Here is a 15,153-nt window from a genome sequence, read left to right as displayed (position 1 = left end):
GGAAATGGACATAGAACACACAACACAACACACACACACACAGAGACACACAAATACACACACATATGCAGGCAGAGAAACAGAGAGAGAGAGAGAGAGAGAGAGAGAGAGACAGAGACAGAGACAGGTGAAATAAGTGTAGAAAACAGTTTGATGGTTTATTTGAAAAGTTACATGTGCATTACGACATACTTCATCTATTTTCTAAGTAGTTAGCTAAGAACAACAACAGAAAACACATGTCCATGCAAAGTACTTATAGAAATGTCCACAGCACTTTTATTTCAATAGCAAATACTCAGAAGCAATCTATCTGTTCTTCAAGAGACACCCAAAAGCACACACTCCAGTGTAGCTATGCAATGGTTTACTTATCAGTTCTCAAACTTAATGGCATATGGATGCCAGCGGCAGCATGGATGAACATTGGAGTTAGGCATAGGTGTACCTCCTTTCAGCACTGTGGTCATTCATATGCAGCACTGGTTCCTCCATTTGATGCAGTATCCGAAATCATACTCATCATCATCACAGTAGGTCTTACACATGCCTCGCACTTTTTCACATCTCTCTAGTCTGTACTTTGGTGACATGTTAGTTCTGGCTGCAACCAAGAAAAAGAAAGACATGAAAGTGGAAAGAAACTCTCTGGAAAGAGAAAGGAGGTCAATGGCACTAAAGGGAGCTGAATATGGTCAAGGTGCCTTTTATACATGTGTGAAAATGCCACAGTGAAACACATTACCATGGATAATTCACATTTCTTTGATGTCTATGTCTAAACAAACACATGCATATACATGAAGTTATAGTTGTATTATTTTATATGAGTTAAAATTATGCTCTGATAATGAAGTAATAGGGTCTGGGAGGAGGAGCAACTGCTCATTGTTTTCATAACTCAGCAGTTGTTTGGGGAAGGGATGAAAGTACAAGCATCTTGCTTGCCCCACATCATCCTGGAGCTCCTGGATCTACAATTTTTATTCTCCATATACTAAACTGACTTACTTGATCCCTCACTTATTAAACCAATATTTATACTTCTACTAGCTTGTAAATATTTCATTTTACAACCTTTAAAGCAAATGTCATTGTTTTTCATATCTGTCCCGAAAGGCTTTGCTGTCCATTGCAGACATTCTTTATATTTAATTATTTATGCTTTAAAGATTGATCTTTTATTTAAATAGATTCTTCTCTCATACAATACATCCCAACCACAGTTTCCTCTACCCCCATTCCTCTGAGCTCCTCCCAGCTCCTCCCACTTTTCTTTCCCTTTGATCCACCCTTTTTAAATTCCTCTTCAGAAAACTACAGGCCTCCAAGAGAGGATCACCAAACAGGATAAAGCAAAAAACAATAAGATGCAAACCAAGATACAATAAAACAAAGCTATAATCCTCATATAGAGGTTGGACAAGTAAACTCAGGAAAAGAGTCTAAAGGGTAGACAAAAAAGTCAGCAATACTCTCAATTTTAGTAATATCTTTTTAATATTTATTTTTTATTGATTTGTATTGAACTATACATTTTTTCTGCTCCCCTCCATTTCCATGGTCTCATGATTCCCTGGGAAAACAGAGGCAGAACTGAAAATGTGTAGGGGTAGGATTGAGAAGCCATGTGTTTATGCAAGGTATGTGTTGACACTAAGACAGAAGAAAGTTCATCAAGAAGTTAGACCTTGAACCACAGGCTCTTTCAAAATAAAATAGTTGGGTAGATCTCTATATAGTACATTTGTTTGTAATAAGTTAGACAAATCTTGTGAAATCTTAAAAGATAATATGTATGAAATATGTAGCCAGCTCTTATAGTGGAAAAATTGTTAAGAAATCTAAACTAGAGCACTTTAAATGTGCTTGTCTTTACTTCACGTTTGGATTCATAGTAAAAGTTGATTTTAAATGGAGCATTGTTAGTGTCTAAGCCTTGCAATGGAGATGCAGATGCAGTTTTAAACAGTATTGTCTTCTCTACAGTATAAGCACAAACTTCTAATTATAATGTCTTAGTGACCATTTTGATTGTGTCCCTCCATCTTGGATTATTTTACAAGAAGTAAATTGCTTAAACATGTATATTCGGTATACGTATCATCTGGAAAAGTCACTAGGTGTGGATATAATAGACATAGGAACATAATTTTAATATTTAATCAGAAATACCCATACTCCATCACTAGCTGTCCATTTGTTATTTTCTGAGTATACTTTTTTCTGGACTATAAAGTGTAGTTTATAATAATTTCCCACTTCAGGGCATTGTGTCCAATAACATGAAATGAAAATGTCCATATATATTCTAGTTTATAGTTCACAAATTAGCTTTTTCATTTTTCTTATTATAGAAGGCTTATCATAGAAGTTTGTGGCTGGTTAAACTAATCTTTGAACTTGACGATTATTTTCACTTTTAGTTTTATATAAAAAGCATTCTTCTTTCTTTAAACTCTCACATTTTATTAGTAACTAAGTGTTGCTGGTTCTTGTGCTAGATGGGAACAGAAAAAAAATATTGGTGAATAAATGTGGGCACCGGTAAGAGTTGTAAAATGGAAGTTAAGTCTAGATATATTGTCATGGGTTTGGGCACAAATAGAATTTATATAGGTTAGAGAATACCATGAAAAAATAAGATGAGAGTCCAGCTTTTTTTTAGGTAAGAGAGTTGAGAACACTTGGATGAATCAAGAAAAATCACATAAGGTGACATAATTTTCAGATTAATTTTGAGTTATGCACTGTACAAAGTTACATGGGTCAATATGAGACTAAGGAACACCAGTGGAGGTGATGGGGTCTTTTGTAAATCAGGTCAAGGCTAACCAGCTCTCTGGGCTTTTAAAGTTTCCATCACAGCATTTGACCTAGTTTATAATTCCAGGTCCTTTGTCATCTCCACTCCTAGCTATGATTCTCATTTTTTCCCTTTAGTAACCCAATTAATACTTTTAAGAGACATCCTAAGGCCTTTGCACCATGTGAATTAGCTGTCAGCATCTATGTCTTCTCTCTCTCCCAATTAACAAGAACACAGAGCCCATGATCTGATAAGCCACTAACACACTGGCTGAAACTGGTTGCTATCCTCTCCCATCAATTCAAAAGATCACCATACTCCACACACCCGGTGGTTTTCTATCTTCTCCACACAGTAACTTTTAAAATCCGTTCTACTTTTCCAAGTTCACATACACAGAACTAAGTGAGCTTGTACCACTGAGATTTGTTCCAATGACGATATCTTTTCAATAAATGACAAAACTTCCTTGGTGAGGGCCTAGACAAGAAATCTTTGAGCAATCTTTGTCCTCCTCTTTGTTAGTCCCTGACAAACTTCAGTTGCTACTGTCTGACACGGCAGTGGTTAACTTGGCCTTTATACTTTTACTTGTTCATTTGTGCGTCATTGTGATGTGCACCTGCTTGGATGTATAGGTGTGTGAACCTGGGCACATACATGCAGAGCTAAAGAAGAATATCAGATGCCTTCCTCTGCATTCTTTTTATTCCCTAGGGAAAAGTCTTTAACGGAATCTACAGCTCACCTTTCAGTAAACTGGCAGGCCAGCAATCTTCCAGACATCTGACTCTGCACATGATTCTGAGGTTACAAGCACAGATAGCCATGCTTAGGTTTCAATTCTGGTATAAATAGAAAATCACAAAAGATTTCTGAAGTGTCCTCTTCATGTTTCTAGCCTTTTCATCTTGAACAAGGGCAGTGGCTTCCATGTACAGTTGAGAGGGATTTGATTTCTCTCAATGGATTACTAAATGGTGGGAAGAGTCCCAGACATGCTAGGGCAGCCTGCTTAACAAGATGATTCCATTGTTGTCTGGAGAACATCTAACCATTTTCAACTTCTGGCTAGTCACTAACAAGCTATTCTAGTAGAAGGCTTGTGGTAGCAATGACTCAGTAATGGGTTAGGTAAAGTCACAATGTTCTAATCATACAATTAATAGATTCGTTGCAAAAATATAGTTTAATTTTTTCTGTATGTCTGCAGCTAACATATAACAATATAATAAAGTTTTGAATAGACAATTATTCTTATAAAACACAGAAATGTTATTATTGGCCACATGACAGTGTTAGTGGTTATTTTTCTTCCATTTAAAATTTTAATTTCTGTGAGAATGGCTGCTTTGTGTTTACATGTGTTTCACTTTGCAAAGGAGGTATTTATCAACATATGTGAGCATTTTTATTTTTGTCTTTAAAGGAACAATTGCGGCTGGCATCCAGTGAGTAAAAGTCCTGGATGCTGTGACATGTCCTGCCCGTTGATATGCAATGTAACACGTAGCTCTTCTAAAGAGAATTATTCAGACCACAGTACCAGGGCTGCCAAAGAAAAGAGAGCCTGCTGCAAATGACTACCATAAGATATAAACTACTTTCCAGTGTATATGTTGCAAAGGGACACATGGGATAATTTGCCTATTTAAAGATATTGAAGCTGAAAAAGAAAAACACACTAAAAACACCAATATGTACTTTGAAAATAATCTCTTCATGATGGAACTCATCCTTTCATTGGATTAAAACACTGAAAATTGATCAGGCACACACACACACACACACACACACACACACACACACACACACTTCAGTATAGCCTAAGCAGTGGCATCTTATTTCCACCATGTGTGTGGCACTGTTGTAAATAAGGTTTAGTATAAACTTGCTCCATCTGTTGTCTCTCTCTCTCTATCTGCATACAGGAATGAGCTCACAGAGAGGCCACAATAAAAGAAATTATGAAATTCCTTCTTTTTCTGATTCATATTCTAACCCACATGCGTCTCTTTAATAATTTCCATTTCCATTAATTAATTTGCCAAAACCTATTCTATTATATTGGGTGAGTGTATGTTTTACAAGAAGTTTGATTTGATATAAATGGCCAAATTGTAATGCTATGGCAATAATAAAAAGCAGGCATTTGGGTGGATATTGTACAGATGTTTTATGTAGTGTTGCAGATCAGAAAGTTGAACACTCAGAGGCAGGAGAGGAACCGAGGATGATCAAAGGTGAAAAGTGAAGATGAGTATTTCTTCCTTATGTGTGTCTCCTTGTGTAATATCAGCTCTTTAATATAAAGAAAAGATTAAACTAATAATTATGTCAACATTCTTTCTGAAATGTCCTCTATTCCTTTTGGTTTATATTTCTTTCCACAAAAAAAGAAACATGAAGAGAACCTAGAAGCAATGTGAATTTTCTCTGCTACTTTGTTCTTATGCCTTGGTTATTTTCTCTCTTAAGCACTTTGTATCTCATGAGAATGATCTTTGTTCTCAATGTGGAGTCACCAAGCCTAACACTTCATACATTTTCATGGGGTTAATATATTAACAGTGCATATCTCTTGGCAGTCTATATCTCAGAGATACATGTCGTTTCTTTGACTTAGGCTTTCCCATCGTCTTAGTTTGTCAACTATCACAAGACACAAAATTCTGAGTACTGTTGGAGGAATGTTCACAAATAGACTCAATTCAGTTTATTTCTGAATGTACCAATTCATATGTGATCTAGAACCACTTCTGAATGACTCAGAATTAAATTTTATTAGATTCCTTTTGCTTTACGGAGACAAACATATCTTGAAATTTTTGTTGGGAAGACTTAATTAGACTTGTTCGTCTTCTTGGGTCATGTGTATCTTTTCATCCATCATCTTAAATTCTAGATGCAGCAGTGAGTTCCAGGTCTTATGCAGAAACCAATCCTAAATTCATTTCCAGAGCACTGGGTTTTACAGTGACCTTTACTCATTTTGCACTGATAACTCAAATCCAAGCTACCATACTCGGGAAACCTCTTTCTGGCTGTAAAAAGGAAAGAATGCTGGAATTAGGAAACTGTATATAACACACCCATAAGGAGAAAGTTTTAGAGACAAAAGATTATAGTGTGACCATCCTCAGATGCTGGGGAAAAATTAAGCGAATTCACTGTTGCCTTATATAAGGGATATCCTAGACTTCAGAAAATGCCTTGGGACTAAGTAGGTTTTCACAAACAACTGAGTGATGAACTCAAAAAAACTTCTTGAAGACAATGGTAAAAGTGAGTCATGATTTACATTCTGCTGACTTTCTTTCTGCAGCTGTCAATAGAATTAAGAATGCTCTATTCTGTTATCATCAATAATCAATTCAAGCCTTATGTTTTATGCTGAAAATCATTACTAAAATTCATTGCAACTTTATTTTATCTTTCAAAAATATTTAGAAATAAGCAGTGGCAAACAATTTGTTCAAATAGAATTTTCCTGGACATTTTGTAATTTCCTTTCCCAAACATATTAACTAAATTATATCTATACATAACAAAGGCATTGATCGAAGAGAAAAGAGGAGTGTAATAGAGAGAAGAGGAGGGGGAGAGAGAGAAGAGAGAGAGTGTGTGTGCATTCATGTTCACCCTTACTTCATATCTGAAATTACCACACTTCCAAAAATCACAGTTTTTTGATAAGGCATTCTTCAGATTTCTGTTTGTTGTGTTGATATTGGCAAGGAATAAAGTCTGCATAGGGGCCAATCCACCCTGACATTTTTTTATGGTGTATGATTCCACTAGTATCCACTTATACAATGTATATAAACACTTACAAATTTCAATGAGAATTAATCTTATAGGTTGCATAAAACCTGAAATATTTACTTACTTTGATTTTTGGAAAAAATAAGTTTATTAACTCCTGCTTCACTTTAGAGTCTTTTTTAATTAGAAAAACAAAACAAATCAAAAAGAATGGTTGAAAAATTTGTTGTTGGAGTTATGAACAGATTCTACCAGCACTGCTATTCTGCCATGGTTAACTTTGTCACGCTTTTATCTAGAATTACAAAAGTAAAATTAGAGGTTTTTTTTTTTTTTGGACAGGATTTCATGAAACTCAGGCTGACTTCAAAATTGCTATGTAGCCAAGGATGGACTTGAATTCCTGATAACCCTTGACTATGACTCCCAGTTTTCAGGTTACAGAGATTTGTTACTATAACAGGCTATTAGTTTCTATGAAATAGAAATAATTCGGGAGGCATGGCACGCTCTAGGGTAGGCTTCTCATCCTAAGCAAAGTTGAATTTGTGATTGAACAAATCTTGGTCTTGAGGGGCTTGTTATTTAGCAGATTATTTAGCAGCCTTTCTGAACTTTACCCCACAGTTGCCAGTTGTACAGGCTATGACAAAGATTCTCCAAGCATTTCTGAATGTCTTCTCAGGGGCATCATTACCCCTAATTGTTAGTCAATGTTCAAATAATACTGTGAAAAGACAAATAAATAACCTCTTGTCTTCAAATGCATAAGTCGCTTCTGACCTTCGGAAGAATCCCTATCTGTTTCTTTCTCATATGAGTATAATTTATACTGTTATATCAGCCTCAGATGATAGAGAATTTAAGTAGTATATGAATCTTAATTCATATACAATATAAATCTCTACAGAATTTTTCCCCAGAATAATTCTTTAAACTACAACTTCTTTTCATTTTATTTGTTTGTTTTATTCTTTAGATTACCTTGAATGTTTGGGGTATGAGGGAAGGAAAGATTATGTGATCTCTTTGATACAAAAATACTCTGTCCTGTTTTCATAGCATATGTATGATTGAAATATAAAAATGTCCATAGAAATTAAAATCTTCAGTTTTTAAGAAAAAAAATAAAAGAGTGGAGCAATAAAAAGTATTCCACTTCTATACTTTATGTGTATTTGTAGTGTTTGGAAAATGCAGAAGAAAGCTAATTTATACAAAGAGAAATTCCTTGCATAGAAAATTTAGGGACATAAATCAGTGACAGTATAATGTCATTTTAATTCAGTTTGAATAAGAATTTTCATGCAAATAATACTGAAGTTTAAACATTCAGAGTTTGAGGAGAATCAAATCAAAACATTCTATTTAACATGTATAGGACCACTGTACTCTGGGCAGTTGTGGTTATGTGTCCAGACCTGGCTGGACAAGTTCAAGCCAATCAAAAAGTCCTGCATGAAACCCAACTATTGGCTGAAGAGATATTGACAGTTTACAGCATCTGTGTGTTTGGTTGGTCATACTTTGGTCTTCAAACTCATGAGCACATGGAGATCACAAATTTCATCCTGAATTATATTTTACTTATGTGTTTGTGTGTGTATCCCTGCAATAGTAGTTTATGTACTCCACATATGTGAACATTAATACAGAGGCCAGAACAGATCATTAGATCCTCTAGAGTTGAGATTGTAGGTGATTCTGAGCTGCCCACTCTGGGTTTTTGAATCTGAGGACCTAAACTCAGGTCCTCTATAGGAACAGTAAGCATTCATAAGCACTCAGCCATCTACGTAGGCCCAGTGATGTACATTTATTTTCAACTTCATTCTATTACCATAGATTTGTGAGCTATAAAGTGAAAGAAGCCTATTAGATGCCTTTTCTAAAAAAAAAAATTATAGTATGCCTCTTCTAACATTGAAAAGAAAGTATCATCCAACAAAGTGATAGTTATTGTTTTTCATACTGTGTTTGTCTATAATAATGAGTTCTTTACAGGTTTAGTTCATATATAATTTTAAAAGGAACTTACCCTTTGGAAGTAATAGAAAAATGCATAAGACTATTGACCACAATATAATTTATACTACTCTGTCATCTAAGTGATTTATAACTTCCTAGAATGCATTGCATGTAAATGTTTTATTTTGTTGAAGGAAAGGATAAGTAACTATGGTTATTAGTAACCTGAATAAATATGTTGTAAAAAAGATACAGGTTTGAAATACATTTATATAGTTATTTACTAGTGTTAATTATTGCAGAACATATAGGAAAATAACCTATTATGTGTTAGAGGACATATGAAGCTGGGGTATATAATGGCTGTTAGACTAGACCATCTAAAATGAATAAATGAATAACTAGGTTAATTTATTAATATAAAAATAAATGAATAAATTGAAGTCAGAATTCTTATTTTGCTTTTTGAAGTCAATAAATATGTGTCACTTCATAAGAAGACCAATATTTTACTGTATACTTGCTAGGGAGGGATAGTCCTTCAGGGAAACCTTTCACCAAAATACAGTAGATAGTAATACAAGAAATACTTCAAAGAAAGCCAATAAAGACTATAATTGACTTGTAATTATGAGAAAAGAATACCAAAAAGCATTTCACGAATACCCTATTATAGAATAAAAAATAATCCAACACTGAGCTATTTTCACCTTATAGTTGATAATGCTCAGCAGCAGTTTCCCAAATAATAAATAAACTCATCATAAATAATTATTAAATATATATTACTGAATAAACATAATAGGGTGAATATGATTATTTTAATTTGAAACTTAGCAATCTTTGTAGATTTCAATATATTGGAATCTGAACACAGTGGAAGCCAAAGCTACAATGTATCATATCCTGAAAATGCATGATAATACTCATAAGCAGAATATTAATATAATATTATCAGCTAAACTACATTTTCTTCATATCTCACTGGGTTTCCCACTAGTAATTATTTCATGATGCAATTCAAAAATTTCATAGTAAATCTAGTAAAACAATATTATCACTCTAACTTTTTTAAAGAAAGTATCTTTAGCAAATAGCAACAGAAACCTTTGCAAATCCATCTCTACAAATACCTCTGACAAATACTTGCATATTACCTGGTAATATTGTGACCCAAAGGAGCAGAATAAAGAAAAAGAGATGAATCTTCATGGTACAGTTTCTTAAGCAAGAACTGACAACAGATCCTCTTTGGAAAGCCGGTTTGTTTTGCATTCAAGAAGCAATGACCACTTTTATTTATAGAGTTTCCTGGGAAGGACTTTGAAGCTTGAAAAACCAAAATCATTTGTATGTGTGGGTTAATTATTGTGCCATTTTCAAAGAACATGATCATGACATTATTACTAGTAAATTTCCACAGAACAAAAACTGCTTAGATTAGCTTGTTCTTCTCAAGACAGGGTTTCTCTGTAGCTTTGCTACCCTGTCTTGGACCTAGCTCTTGTAGACCAGTCTGGCCTCAGACTCACAGAGCTCTGCCTGCCTCTGCCTCCCGAGTGCTGGGATTAAAGTCGTGTGCCTCCACCGCCCAGCTGATTGGATTAGTTTTAATGGGACTTCCCAATAACCAACTTTTTCATAACTAATTTAATAAGGAATTTTTGTTTAAAATGTTTGCAAAAAGTGGAATATTGAAAATTACAATTACCAGGCCCTCAGTTATAGGATATTCGTAGTGTTAACTATTTAAAGGTACCTATTATTAAGTCATTCCGTGTTTTCTCAGGATATTAAAGCTGACTATTATAATTAAATTCTTGTATTTTACAATTTAAAACAACTAGAGGTCTGGAAATCACATGGTTGTTATGATTATATATATGATTACCAGGAATTCTCTATTCACTGATGTTCATGGGGAAGACTTCCACACATTTTAATGATAGTTTATTAATTTTTAACAATTACTCATTTAATTTCAACCTTCAAAATCTAAAAGTTTTTATCATTCTTTTTATGGACTTGAAAGTGATGTCAGTTTCAATCTGTATGCTTTTAACATCTTTATTCTACATATGGTAAAATCAATCTGCTGGTAGTTAACCCAGCTTACAGAAGCTGATACTCTGAAAAAAGAAGCAATGGATTCTCCTACCACAGTGTAAGGTCAAGTAAAATACTCGGACTGTTGTTTTTAAACTTTACCTACATATTAATTCTTTTAATAATATAGAATATGATTTTTTTCTATTTATTCACAGTTATTATTTAAAGTCTTGTGCTGATTATGGATGTAATAGGTAAGTGAAGTTATATTTCTGAAGAAAGGCTTTGAGAATCTACTGAGATCAACATTGACCGTGGAATTAGAACAGAAAGAAAACACTCTTCAACTCATTTTCTTTCCACTGTCTTGCTCTGCCTATATCTGGCATTCAGGACCTACAAAACATTCAGTTATTCATTATTTTAATGTTTAGACTTATTAGAAACCTTACCACCTTGGATGATAAAGCTGTACATGATGCATTTGTTAAATGATAGTGAGCCAATGAGGATAGTCATAACTCTTGGACCACTTACAATGTAACTTCATAAATAAAAATTATCAAATTAATCTATCATATACTCTAACAAATTAATTTTTAACTTTCACTACTTAAACAAGATTTTTTTTTCCCTACTTTTCATACACAGTTTAGTTTGGAAAAGGGAGGAAAGAGAGAGACAGTGGGCAAAGTCAGAATCATCCTTAGTTATATTCACTAAAAACATGGCCATCTACATACTTTTTTGCTATTTTTCACTGAATATTTAGTAAAATTGTAACCTTATATAAAGAAAATTTGTAGAAGGGGCTAGAGAGTTTCCTCAGAGTTTAAGAGCACTGGTCACTATGCCAAAGGATCAGATTTTGACTTAAGCACACAAATGGTGCTTCACTATCATCTTGTTTTCCCTATATATTTGTAATTCTAATTTATAAAAATCTAGTTATAGAAAGGAAATGAATAAATCTCTAAACCCCAATTTCTTCTTCCACTTGTGGTAGTCTGGTAACAATGTCATTATAACCTTAGACAGTATGAAAGATATGTTTTAAGTTTTTTTTATAAGAAGTTCATTTCAGGCTCTCTCCATCACCCTCCACAATTCCCATCATCATTTTCACTAGAAAATGATTTTTACTGAATAAATACATGAATTTATTGAAAGAATTTAAAAAGAAATACCAAGCCTCTAAGGAGAAACAAGTGCTAAGAATGACTTATATCCTAGCACTTCATGAGACAATTTAGAGGACACACATACCCCATAGTAAGTGCCTGAGCTTACTTTCTGGGCCAAGTTTTCTTGATAAGGCCATGAGGAAATAAACCAGGCCAGTTTGAGGGGCCATTTCAGGACTGGGGAGGTGACAATTTTTATTTTGAGCAATCAGATCTTATATATCTTTATCAGAAGCAGAATATAATGACAATTGCCAGGACAAATGCAGTTGGCAGAATACAATGATGTTTGCAAGACATACAGGGTACGTCAGAGCAAATGTGCTGTTAAGCTTCCATACTTCCATGACTACTAAGGCAAATACAAGACACATAAAGCAGCTTGAACTCTTCACTACCTGAAGGAATGCCTCCATTCTCAGGATCTGGAAGGCATACATTGTCCCAAGAACCATGGACTCCAACTTGAAATACTTATGACACATGTCTCTCGAGGCAGCTAAGCCAGGCCAACTCCCTGGTTCCTGGCACTCCATATCTGAAGACATTATTTAGACTGTCACTATGTGGAGGATTTTGGCCTTTAGACTAGAAAATAAGGAGCCCAGATCACTTTTGTATGGAGGTTGTCAAGATGGGCTCACCTCTCCCTTCAAACATGAAGAAAACTGACATGTTTATTTTTTTATTCCACGTCTCTGACTTTCATTTACTTTGAACATTTATTTTATAAACTTGATCCTTCAAGACATAAATCTGTCCCTTGCCAGTTTTGCAACTTAAAACTATGTTTCTCTAACTCAATATGTAGCTCTGTTAGACTATCCCTATGACAATAGTAAGAGAAGTGTGAAAAGTATGACTAGTATTTTCAGATTTTGGTGGAGACCAGCTTGTTTTCAATGAAATAAATCACAAAGAACAAGGCATGTGCAGTACATGGCGGCAAGAACACTTATTAAATGATAATGTACCAATAACATCCATCTAAACTCAGAACTTACAAATGAGGAAACTAAGAACAAACTTTGAGTAGAAGCTTCAACAGGTGTGCTACTATTTGGAGGATAGAAAGGGGTTTTGCTATAAAAGTATTCAAGGAAAGACCTAACCAAGTTTGAAATCATTTCAAGGTAAGGGAAACTGCCCAGAAGCATTGTAGCAGAAAAGAATTTGAGTCAGGAAGTCATGAAGCAATGCTACTGTACAGGAACTTCCAAATTAGAAACTGTTCTCATAAAGTATAATATGAAACCTCTGATGTTGAAAACCTAAGAACATCCTGTGGACACCCATTTAGTTAAAGACAGAGAGTTCCTCCAGACCAGCATGTAACATTTCAACCCAACCACACAGCTATTTCATAACAGGCCGTTCATTAAAATGCCATAGTCCCTTTGATCCAAGTCTATGCTTCACTGATATTCTGAATACTGATAGTTATTAAATTAGTGATAAAACTTTATTTCATTGTGGGGACAATGAAAGCTATGCCATTATATGAAACAAACAAAAAATGTCTAGTTAATCAGTTTATAAAGGCACAAGGAACGGTAGAAAATAAAAAAAAAAGTTGGCTAGAAATGTTCCTCTAATAGACATTTAAATGTATAGATTCTATTGGTTAAAAGACAAAAGAATTTAGCACTACCAGAAGGTAGAAAACAGTTCTGATAGTTCTCAACCACAGCTTGTCCTTAGCTGAGATCTTCTGGAAGGGCAAGAAACCTAGGTCAAAGGCCCAGAAAATATTTTCAACAAATAATAGAAGAAAATTTCTCTAACATAAGAAAAGAGATACCTATCAAATTACCAGAAGCATATGGAATACCAAATACATTAGATCAGAAAATAAATTCCCCTTGACACATAATAAATGAAACCCTAAACATACAGGACAAGGAAAGGATATTAAGAGTTACAAAGGAAAAAGACAAAGTAACATAAGTTAAAATGGATCAAACATATTTACAGGACAGTTCACCCAAAGACAAAAGAATAGAACTTCTCATCACCTCATGGAACTTTCTTCAAAACTGACAACATACTGAGACACAACACAACTCTCCAAAGATAAAAGAAAATTGAAATAACACCTGCATCTTATCTGATCACGAGGGACAATAACAGAAGCATCAGAAATTTTACAAAATCATAGAAAACAACTCTCTACTGACTAGAAAATGGGTCAAGACAGAAATGGAGAAAAAAAAAGACTTTCTAGGTTAGAATGAAAAAGAAAACACAACATACCCAAACTTATGGGATACAATGAACACGATTTCAAGAGATACTTCATAAAAAAAAACAATAAAAACAAAAACAAAAAAAATCCAAGCATCAGCAAATAAAAAAAACTGAGGGATCTCATACAAGTAAATTAATAGCATACCAGACTGAAAGTTCTAGAACAAAAGGAAAAAAATCACATCCAAAAAAATTAGATGCCAAGAATTAATCAAACTCAAGGTAGATAGAATCAATGATATAAATACTTGGTTCTTTGAGAAAATAAAGAAGATTGACAAACTCTTATCAAAATTAAGTAAAAGGAATAAAGAGAAGATTCAAATCAAGAAAGTTAGAGATAAAAAGAGGGAAATAACAACAGATAATAAAATCCAGAGAATCACAAAGACATACTTTAAAAACTTGTATTCCACGAGATGGAAAGATCTAGAAGAAATGGATAATTTTCCTGGCACATATCACTATCAAAGTTAAATCAGGATAAGATCAGCAATTTAAACATACACATAACTGCTAGTGAATAAAAGCAGCATTAGAAGTATACCAGTCCCCAATATAGACCATGTTTTAGCACAGAATTCTACTTGATTTTCAATGAATTGTAAATGTCAATACTTCTCAAATTACCCAAAAAATAGAAATACAGACCATTTACCCTTATGACCGTAGATGTAAAATTCCTCAATAAAATGCTTACAAACACAATCCAAGACCATGTCAAAAAGATCATCCAACATGATCCACCAGGCTTCATCCTACAGATAAAAACAAACTAAAAGACAGAATAGAGTTGGTCATCTTTTTAGATGCATAGAAGGTTTTTGACATCATTTCAATAATCCTTCATGATAAAAGTTCTGGAAAGATTATGGGTACAAGGGACATACCTCAACATTACGATGACTGTTTACTAGAACCCATAACCAATATTAAAATAAATAGAGAGAAATTCAAAGCACTTTCACTAACAGCAGGAGCAAGACAACATTGCCCACTCTCTTCACACCTATTTAATATAGTACTTAAATTCTTCACTAGAAAAAAATAAGATAACTGAAGATCAAGGAAATATATACTAGAAAGGAAGAAGTCAAAGTATCTTTATTTGCAGATGATACGGTAGGGTAC

At 34.0% G+C, this 15,153-nt stretch overlaps 1 protein-coding gene across 1 annotated transcript; it reads right to left on the bottom strand.

The window, feature by feature from the left end:
* Nucleotides 1–470: 470 nt before the first annotated feature.
* Nucleotides 471–9,754, bottom strand: Defb110 (defensin beta 110). The gene is made up of 2 exons (XM_041655243.1): nt 9,700–9,754; nt 471–604 (listed from the first exon to the last, which is right to left on the bottom strand). Exons 1-2 carry the CDS (start codon nt 9,752–9,754, stop codon nt 471–473), a joined length of 189 nt encoding a protein of 62 aa, XP_041511177.1.
* Nucleotides 9,755–15,153: the final 5,399 nt, after the last annotated feature.

This window comes from Microtus oregoni, unplaced genomic scaffold, assembly GCF_018167655.1.
Source record: "Microtus oregoni isolate MIOR12 unplaced genomic scaffold, Mior012 000007F_ref0000211, whole genome shotgun sequence".
Taxonomy (NCBI): Eukaryota; Metazoa; Chordata; class Mammalia; order Rodentia; family Cricetidae; genus Microtus; species Microtus oregoni.
This window is presented reverse-complemented; position numbering and strand designations above follow the sequence as displayed.

Bases quoted from the DNA above. Each gene is read 5' to 3' on its own strand.
- Defb110 (XM_041655243.1), bottom strand. From the start codon at position 9,754: ATGAAGATTCATCTCTTTTTCTTTATTCTGCTCCTTTGGGTCACAATA. The intron at 605-9,699 runs GTAATATGCAAG...TCTTGGTTGCAG, and splicing joins TTGGGTCACAATATTACCAG to CCAGAACTAACATGTCACCA.